This window comes from Chenopodium quinoa, unplaced genomic scaffold, assembly GCF_001683475.1.
Source record: "Chenopodium quinoa cultivar QQ74 unplaced genomic scaffold, ASM168347v1, whole genome shotgun sequence".
Taxonomy (NCBI): Eukaryota; Viridiplantae; Streptophyta; class Magnoliopsida; order Caryophyllales; family Amaranthaceae; genus Chenopodium; species Chenopodium quinoa.
Genome location: NW_018743850.1, coordinates 5490719 through 5500901, shown reverse-complemented (window position 1 = coordinate 5500901; position 10183 = coordinate 5490719). Strand labels below are relative to the sequence as shown.

General features: G+C 35.5%; 2 protein-coding genes across 2 annotated transcripts; one reads left to right on the top strand and one right to left on the bottom strand.

Moving 5' to 3' along the window:
- Positions 1-5319: 5319 nt before the first annotated feature.
- On the bottom strand, positions 5320-6843 carry LOC110685705. Its single transcript, XM_021862232.1, has 2 exons — positions 6579-6843; positions 5320-6512 (listed from the first exon to the last, which is right to left on the bottom strand). The coding sequence occupies exons 1-2, from the start codon at positions 6841-6843 to the stop codon at positions 5320-5322; spliced, it is 1458 nt and encodes a 485-aa protein (XP_021717924.1).
- Positions 6844-6961: 118 nt separating this feature from the next.
- On the top strand, positions 6962-9634 carry LOC110685704 (uncharacterized mitochondrial protein AtMg00810-like). The gene is made up of 2 exons (XM_021862231.1): positions 6962-7028; positions 9171-9634. Exons 1-2 carry the CDS (start codon positions 6962-6964, stop codon positions 9632-9634), a joined length of 531 nt encoding a protein of 176 aa, XP_021717923.1.
- Positions 9635-10183: the final 549 nt, after the last annotated feature.

Genomic DNA, 10183 nt, shown 5'->3' with positions numbered 1-10183 from the left:
TACCTATAATTGCTTGTATTGTCATACTGGGTGAAGTATAAACTTAACATATTTTAATTATAAACTAAGTTACATAAAAAAAAAGGACATAGGAAATAGAGGGATCCCCCCATTCCTGTGATAGGGTGGGGGATCCCCCCCCCCCCCTATCTTACCGCCAAAAAAAAAAAAGTTACATAACAAAATTTTGCTACAAAACAAGCAAGTAATTGTCCCAAGTTATAAACCATATGCTCAAACTCGGACTTGGGCCGAACTCGATAAGACTTTGCTTAGGGTCCAAGTCCGATCCGCCTTCTATTCGAATTCGAATCTATTTTATCGGATTCGGATCAATTTTTTTTTTTCTTCGGACGGATTCGAATCGAACTCAGATTGAATTGTCATCCCTACTCTATACGAATTGAATTGGTATCCACCAAAAAACACCTACACTACCCTTATTTTTCTATTCTCTTTTACTCTGTGATATTTAATGATTTTCAATGCTAATTTGGTACATGTAGTGTACTATATTTATAACAAACAAATCAATCAAGTTGTTCCGTTGTCCCCAAATAAAAAATCTCATTTCACCTTAATATTTTTTATCATTTGAACACAACTTATCTTTTTGGTTTTCTTATAGGTAATACTCCGTATATATTTTATTGTTTCTCTTTAAACCAACCAAATCCACCATTTATTTTTTACATTAACCTTTCTAATTAATAGAACTTTTATTTAAGAATGAATCGATAGAGTAAAATTGTAAACTATACTCTCTCTATTATCTAAAAGATTATACTCCTACTATAAAATAACCAATCAAATTGTACAAATAGCCAAAGTTTAGTCATATAGTATAGAAATCGGATTAAGAAAAATTCAAATCAAATCAAAGGAATTGAATATGTACAAGTGTACAACCATAATCCCCCTCCCCCCCACCACCTCCCCAAAAAAAAAAAAAAAAAAAAAAAAAAAAAAATTAAAAAAATAAATAAATAAAATATTTTTGTTGAGAAAAATTTAATCATCGTATTATTTGTAAGAGGGAGTAAAGGTCACATTAGCTAGCTGTATGTAGTTGTTTTGAACTTGGCAGATTAAGATTAAGCTTCCTTAGCAATTGTATCATGTCTTGTCCTCTTCAGGCCAATATACATGGAATTAAGCTTAATCTTAGGCATTTTGTCCCTCAAGATCTACTTAGTATAAGTCAACCATTTTTTTTATCAATTAAAATTTCTTTTTATGGCTCTCAACAGTCAACACTCAAGGTAAGTGACTAAGTGTGGTGGGTTTTAAAGCATCAATGCAATAAACAAAGTCAGCTCAAAAAAGTACTTGCAATAAGAAGTAAGAATACGGATACTGTACATTTTATTTACCTACTTTTGTAATTTTCACTTATTTAAACTTATTTTTATTCTTTAGTGTAATTAAAAAATAAAAAAGATTATCTCAACTTATTATTTTAAAATTTGTCTTATTTAAACTTAACTTATTACCCCTCATCCAAACTTATTTCCCCTAAAATTAAAGGAAATAAGCTTTGGCCTAAATTGCTAACATGCTATCCAATAATAATTTACAAAACGTACAATATTTAATAAAACAGTAAAAACATGAATTGTTGTCAATTTTTTTTTTTTTTTTTGACAATAGCAAATTAATTTGTTGCTGTACTTGGTGTCATCCTTCATAATTAGCTTATAGTTTATAGTCGCGGAATTTTTGTTTAGGTAGAAGGTGTTGATTGTCATGAAACCTTCAGTCCGATTGTTAAACCGGCCACTATATGTACAGTTTTGAGTTTGGCTATGGCTCGTAAGTGGTCTACTCACCAACTTGAAGTGAAAAATGCCTTTTTGCATGGTGATCTGAATGAGTGTGTGTATGTGCATCAACCCCCCGGGTTTGTTGACAAGAGGTTCCCAGGCTATGTTTGCAGGCTCTGTAAGGCTCTTTATGGCCTAAAACAAGCCCCAAGGGCTTGGTATCTGCGTTTTGCTACTTATCTTCTGCAGATGGGGTTTGTCATTGCCAAGAGTGACAATTCTCTATTCAATTTCAGATATGGGGACGATATGGCATATTTACTATTATATGTTGATGATATTGTGTTGGTTACATCCTCAGATCTGTTACGTGAGCACATCATCTCGCACTTACATACAAAATTTCCAATGACTGATTTAGGTCCTCTGAATTATTTTCTGGGCATTGTTGTCACTCGTACTCCTTCATATCTGTTTTTGTCTCAACAGAAATATGCTCAGGAAATTTTAGAGCGCGCATGTATGAGCAGTTGTAAGCTTGCGGCGACTCCAGTTGTAACACCCCCAAATCTCCCTCCACGGAAATACTAGTATAATACGTATAATTATATCGTAGAGATAGACTTAGGCGTATTACCGTTTCGTGATTACGCAAGGCTACTCAAAATACTTAACTCAATAACAAAACTTGCAGCGGAAACTCAACTTTCTTTTAGTAATACTTATAAAAATAGTAACATTGTTATGAGTACTCAAAATAAAGACAAGCCCAACATTCCTAAACTAGGTGAAGCAAATCCCGAGACTCCCATATGCTCATTCATGAGTCTATCTGAAAATAGTCAACACTGCTTACCTTACGGTAAATAGGGCGAACCAAAACAAATAGGAAATACAGATTAGCAAAATATGCTAAGTACGATAAGTGCAAGATAAGTAAATTCAATATATTTGCAAACATGGTTTTAAAACCAATTCCAATAATTAATCCAATGAATTCCAAAACTCATGTTTCAAAACCAATTCTCAATAATTCAATAATTCGATGAAACTATTTATAAAACCAATTCCAATAATTCAATATTTCAATAATCAATTCAATAAAACGAATTCCTCTTTTTAAAACCAATTCCTCACCCAAGTGTGCACACCCCTCAAGCTAGTCTCCTTATATTGCAAGGCTATTCTTGAGGAAAGACTTGGTCATACAAAGTCCAAAGTCTTATCTACCAAATCCACATAGTGGGATTACTAACAACATGCTTGTAAAGCTTTAATGAATAATTCAATAAAATTCCTCTTTGAATAAAATCAACCTTTATAATAGGTTAACTCAAAACTCCTTTTTATTTAATTCAACGTGCTTTCAAAATCAACCTTTTAATAAATACTTGAGAATTAAATCTCATATAAATAATTTTTCAAAATCAATAAATCTTCCTTTGAAAAACCTTTTCAAAAATTCTTTAAAACAATCCAACATACTACCTCCGTTTCTTTTTATGTGCAACTTTTGCCATTTTAGTTCGTTCACTATTATGTGCAACTTTCTTTTTTCATTCTATTTTTGGTAAACAAAAACCCTTTAAATTACTATATTGCCCTTCATTAAAAATTATAACCTTCTTACTTTTACCCCTCATTACCCATAACCCCCACTTAACTTAAATCCACTAAATTAGCCTAACCTAACTACTCCCTCCATTTACTCCTCCCAACCGACACGATTCCTCATCTTCCCAACCACCTTTATTAAACTGATCTAGAGAGTTCTTTAGAACCCTAGATCAGTTTCTTCGTCTTCTTTGTGTTCTTCGTCTTCTTCGTCTCCTTCGCCCTTTCCTTCAAAATCCACAGTCCCAAAGTCATGTCATCCCCCTTTCCCTCCCCTTTCGCTCGACATCCAGACTCCACAATTGCCTTAAATGACCTTGATCCACTGATTGACGCCTACATCAGCACCGACTCCCAAAGTGAGGCTAAGTTAATCAAGTCCCTGATTAACGACCTGAACAGAGGCGATGATTTTCCTCGTCGCCTGTACACCCATGAAAATGGCCCAAGTTGCTGTTCTCCGACCACCTTCAAGGCGTTGGGGGAAGTGCTGAAAAAAATTGACGAGGCGGATAAGAAGAGGGTTGAGGGTGAAGGCGAGTCCCATGGACAAAAAAGGCTTGATTTTGATGTCGTTTCTGTAGATCTGGAGTCCCAAAGTGGGGAGGCCAGTGCTGCGCCCACCCCCAAGCCCCGATCTAAGGCTTCCAGGCCTCCGCCAAAGAAAAGGTAGCGTAGGAAGGCGGCGTTGGTGGCGCTGAGCCGTATGCGGGGTTTGCCTGCCACCGGCTTCGTGGTGTTGTCCTCTGATGAGGAGGCAGAGGGCTGACGCTTGCGTAACGATTTCTAACCCTAATATTCTTTTTTTTTTTAAAAAAAAAGAGTCCTAATTTTTTGTGGGTTGATCTATGCTGGATACTTTGTTTGATGTTGTGGGAATGTTTGACTGAATCTGGTTGCATGTTGGGTTGTTGGTTATGTTAAATGTGGGGGTTTAATTATTTGTTGTGTTGATCTATTCGGAATACTAGGGTTTGTTGTTTTGATTTATGGATACTAGGGTTTGTTGTGTTGATCTATACTGGATACTAGGGTTTGTTGTTTTGATTTATGCTGGATACTAGGGTTTGTTGTGTTGATCTATTGCCTGTTATGTTGTTTTGTTGGAATGATGTTGGATGTTTGATGTTGGCTTCTGGTTGATGATGCCTGTGTGGATTCGTGGACTGTTGTGGGTTATTTTTTTGATGTTGGGTGTGTGTAGTTGTTTTGTTGGAATGATGTAGGATGTTTGATGTTGGCTTCTGGTTAATGTTGCCTTTGTGGAGTTCATGGACTGTTTTGGATTATGTTTGAGGTTAGGGTGTGTGTTTTTGTTGATGGCCATGGTTTTGGGATGCCTTATGTTTGATGTTGGCTTTGTGGACTTGATTGATGAATGATGAGGCTGTTGTCTTGTGCATGGTCATTGTTGCCTAGTCAGTCCCTTAGAAGGAGTCCCCTGTGATTGGCTTGTGTTTCCTGGTTTGTATTGAGTCCCATAGTTTGATATGCTATTTAGCTTACCCATATCCAGATGATGAAGGGACTCCATTGAATTTCACTATGCACAAGTGCATTGCTCCATCAACATGCATAATGATGTTGTTGTTTGAGGTAACCTTGTGCATATGTGTAGTATTCAATAATAACACTATAACCCTCTGATGGATTGACTGCCCACATAACTTGCCTATCTTTGTCATTCATATTCCATTAAAAATGTGGGTACAAAACACAATAACTTTGAGTAATGAACATAAAACATTACAAAAGACCACATCATAATAATCTAAAGACATTACAACAGACTGCCTTACTAGTTTGGATAATTGTTTTGAACAAAATACGCCTAACCACTTGATTCTTCAACAATGTTTTCATAAAACAAAAAATGGAACTTACTAGGAGAAGTGGTTATGTGTGGCAGCCCATGTGTTGTCTGGTTCTTGTAATGAGTCCCCTAATCTGCATCCACCTCCAAATCTTCTATGAGTTCTTGAGTCCCTTGATTTGCTGGCCTAAACATAGTGTTTAGGTACTCCACAGCCTCCAATACAACCTCTTTCTGAACCTCTACCAAATCTGGAAGATTTCCTAGGTTTTCCAGCCTTTTTTTGTTCATATGTGGTATTTTGTACTTGTTACCACCTTCAGCCTTGAGTATCTTAATCATACATTTTTGCAATGTAACCCAGATGTACTTGTTAACCTGGGGGTTGAATGTGCCATAAGACTCTTTGACCTTTGCAACCAGCTCATCTAAGTCCCTAGGAAAAGACTGATATTGCAAAGACTGTATAGACCTAAATAGCCCTAAGTCAAGGACATTCAAATCAGGGGACTGTGCTGGCTGAAAAACAAATTGAATGTTAAAGCCATTAGCTGTTGTTGCTCCCAGAAACTCAGCATCTGTAGGAACTTGGTGAGGCCTTGCATTGTCCCATTGGATGACCACATCCTTGGGCAGACCTTCAGGCCACTTTGACATGATTGCTGGAATGACCTTTGTTAGTAGCATCTCTCTGATTACTTCTCTATTTATATTCTGGAGTGCCTTAGTTTCCATAGTCCCTCTTGGTCTTTTCTTGCTTGATTTCTGTGCTTCTATCTGGACAGTGAATGGGAAGATGCCATACTTCCCATCATGTAACAGTTCTCCATTCATGCCATATAATGGCTTCCCTATGATTGCCATGAACATTGCCTTGAGCTTGAATCTTTTTGACTGAACTTCCATATAGGGATCCTCCTCACTTGGCAGTAGGTAAAACCTCCTTTTGTCAGGGTTCAAGTAGAACCACTTCTCACCACAGTGTATAACATTCCTCATGTCAACAAATGTGGGGTCCTCATTCCCTGTAACTGGATTTATATGTGACAAAACCCATCTTAGTCTGGCTATCTTATGGTCTGATGTTAGCAATGGTTTGTTGCAGCATGTGTGTGTTCTTAGCCTTCCCCTCTTCTTCAAATTGTGAACTGTACTAAGACTGATCTTCAATGCTCCTACATAGCTCCTTTTTGTCTGCCTTAAATGTAGTGGGACTGACTGGAGAGTTTCATCAGAAATTTGCAATGGCTTTCTCCCTGTTTTGCCAATTTTTTTAGTCCTGACATCAATCAAGTCCCCTAATGCCAGCTGCCTTTTTATGTCTGTGAAGATTCTTGTGATTGTTGATTAGTGAACATAGAATTCAGATGATAATTGCTTCATGTGACCCCTTGGTAATGTCCCATTGTTCATTTTCACCCAAAGTGCATCTACAATTTTCCTTCTTTGCTGCAATGTTAATTGCTTTCTGCATACACTATGAGTTCCTTCATGAGCTTGCTGTTGCATTTGTGTGTGTTGAACATTAGTGTCTGCCTGTTGTTGCTGTTGTTGTTCTTCTTGGTTGCCCTCCATGATTTCATCTTCTGAGTCGTACTCCCAAATGCCTGCATCCTGCATTTCTTCTTCTTCCTCGAACCACAACTCTGCCATCTGTTCTTCATTTAGAATGTGTTCGATATAAAAAAAACAGAGTCATCATTTTCTGCCATTTCTGTTTTTCAGCACAGGGAGATGGAGTCAGGGCCCTGCTGAGTTGTGTGGGTTGAAGATGAACACTAAACCCACCTGTGCAGGAAGGACAGCAGAGAAGCCCTGTTTTTGTAAAGCTTTTAATGGTTTGTAGTGTGTAATTATGCTAACCGTAACGGTTTAGGTAGGAAATGCTAATCTTTTGGGAAGAAACTCTGTTTTTGGTGGAATGTTTCACCCACCTTCAAACAATATTGGTTGTAATTAATGGTTGACAATGGAGGATGATTTTATTCCCTCCTTAAATGTTGAATGGTAGAATTATATGGGGGCATGTATGTTTATATAGCCTCCTAAATATTTTGGAAAAAAATGACTTTGGTTGGAAATTTTTTAAAAAAGGGGGGAAACAAAAATTTCACCCCAAAAAATCCCACCTTTTAATTTTCGGTGGGTTTTGGGGGGAAATTTTGGCTATTGTACTTTCTGCCAAAATTTCCCACCAACAAAATAAAGTGTGGACTTTCTCTCTCCTTCCACTTTAATTAAACCCACTTACTTTTCCTAAACTTTACCCTTCAATCTTTTTCCTCATGAACCGTATTTCACCCCAAAGTTGCACATAAAAAAAAACGGAGGTAGTACTTTTTTTTTAAAAAAACCAAATTCCTTTAAACATAATAAATAATTTCAAACCATTCAAAACATGATATTAAAATCAATCCTTTAAAAATACATTTATTAAAACAAATCTTAAAATCAATACCTCCAAAGATACTTTATTTCATATATCATGATTCAAATCAATTTAATTCAGTCATCAATAAAATCATATAAAACATGTTATTCAAACCAATCACTTTCTAAGGTATCTAGCCACCTAAACGTACCTTGATTCTGAATATCAATCAACACTTTGCACTTTCAAAGTTCAATCACGAATACACCTTGCAATTGACATAACCATAAGGTTATCACAACATCTTTAGACATAAATCCAAATCTAATGTGCATGGACTATAAAACTCGTTTAAAAATAATACTTTAATATAAAATTATAACTTTGAAATAGTTATTTATATTTTAGAAAACTAACCTTGAAGAAAATAAAGGAATAAGATTAAAGAGAATTGAATTTGCGTTGGAAAGAATAGGCAGAACTTGCAGAGGTCATAACTCCTTTGATAAAACTTCGAATTGGGTGATTCTTGAGCCTAAACTCAAGGATTTTTTGGGAGAAATAATTTTCTGTGAAATAGAAAAACCCCAAAACTGACCAGAAGTTCCCAAAAATTGGCTCCAAAGATATACGGGCAAATTTTCTTTTAGAAAATAGGAGAAGAAAAGTAGGAAAAGATTGAGGGAAAAGAAGAGTAAAAGAGAAGAAGAGAGTTGAGTTTTTGGTGTGAAGAATATGAGAGGTATGAGGGGATATTTATAGGCTAGCTCATGCAAGAATTATGGTAAGAGAATATAGGAAGAATTATGGTAAAAAGAATTAAGGAATTACTTGGAGAAGAGAATGAAAGAAATATGGAAAGTTTTGATATTAAGGTGATTAAGAATAATATAATTAAGGAAAGTGTGTTGTCATGAAAAATAATATGGCAAAAGAGATTACTTGGGGAACAATCAAGGAAGATATAAGGTAGGAAAATAAGATGATAAAATATTTAGGAGATGGAGAAATAAAATTAAGGAAAATAAGAGATTTTAAGGAGATAATTAAGAATACGATTTTCCAGAATAAATCACCCAAAATTTGACCATGAGGGCCGAAGATATTGAGCTTCCATAGCTCAAATTTTCGGATAGTATTAGTATATTTTAGGGAGTTATTTTGCTAGATTTAAGGAATTAAAAATAATCGTGTAAATAATATTTATTGTATAAAATAATTAATTAAAAAGATACCAATTATTCATTAAATAAATTAACCTAGAAAATCAGATTTTCCAAACTAGGAAAATCCGAAATTCTTAGTCAATAATTAGGAATTTTCGGACCTTATTAATTAAATAATAAATTATAGTTTTTTCTTTAATTAAAATATCCTAAATATATAAATAATCCTGTTTTTAAAATAAAATAAATGGATAATAAATCTTATCCAAAATCCAAAATAATTATTGAGTTTTAAAATGTATTTGGCGCCAAAATTCAAATATCATTTTGGCTCCAAAATTCAAATAGTAAAATAAATTACTAAGATACCCTTTTTAGAAAATATGAATTAATTAATTAATTATTGAGAAAATATGTTTCAAAAATACATGGTATTACACCAGTTGATACTCAGTCCAAGCTCAGCGCAGAGTCCAGACCCAAATTTCATGATCCAACACTTTATCGCAGTCTTGCAGGTGCATTACAGTACCTAACTTTTACTCGCCCTGATATAGCTTATGCAGTTCAGGAGGTTTGTCTATTCATGCACGATCCCAGAGAGGCTCATTATGATGCATTGAAACGCATTCTGCGATATATTCAGGGTACCATTGGTCACGGGTTACACTTATATCCTTCACCTCCTATGAACTTGATTACTTATACTGATGCAGATTGGGGCGGGTGTCCGGACACTCGTCGCTCGACCTCAGGTTATTGTTGCTTCTTAGGAGACAATCTCATTTCCTGGTCTTCTAAGCGTCAACCTACTCTTTCTAAATCAAGTGCAGAGGCGGAATATAGGGGCATCGCAAATGTTTTTGCCGAGGCTTATTGGCTTCGTAATCTTCTTTTGGAGTTATAATGTCCTCTCCGACAGGCTACTATTGTTTATTGTGATAATGTCACGCTATTTACTTCTCTCTTAATCTCGTACAGCACCAACGCACCAAGCACGTCGAAATGGATATTCATTTTGTCCAAGAAAAGGTGGCGTTGGGGCATGTACGGGTCTTGCATGTTCCATCTCGGATCGGTATCAGTTTGCAGACATCTTCACAAAAGGCCTACCTCGACAACTATTTCTGGAATTTAGGTTCAGTCTTAGCGTACGTCCTCCTCCTGCTATGAGTGCGGGAGTGTGATAGACTATACGATAAATATTCCGTTATAGAAGGATATATTTTGTGAATATTGTAATTATCTTTTGAGATTTCCTAACGTGATTAGAACTTAAGGTTGTAACCCTATATATTTTGATCAATGGTATACACTCCAGAATAAGAAGTTTCATATTATCTAACACAACATTTCTATAACTTTTAAGAACTACTTTTATATACCTAGATTTCCCTTACTTATCTAAACAAGTAACATCACTAATATAAGAGGAGATCCCTGTTGATATATTAGA

What these genes read in the sequence shown, in the direction of transcription:
- LOC110685705 (XM_021862232.1), bottom strand. Translation starts at nt 6,843, where the DNA reads ATGGCAGAGTTGTGGTTCGAGGAAGAAGAAGAAATGCAGGATGCAGGC. An exon ending in CAATGGGACATTACCAAGGG is followed by an intron (nt 6,513 to 6,578) that starts GTCACATGAAGC and finishes GAATCTTCACAG; the next exon opens with ACATAAAAAGGCAGCTGGCA.
- LOC110685704 (XM_021862231.1), top strand. Translation starts at nt 6,962, where the DNA reads ATGAACACTAAACCCACCTGTGCAGGAAGGACAGCAGAGAAGCCCTGT. An exon ending in TTTTTGTAAAGCTTTTAATG is followed by an intron (nt 7,029 to 9,170) that starts GTTTGTAGTGTG and finishes GTATTACACCAG; the next exon opens with TTGATACTCAGTCCAAGCTC.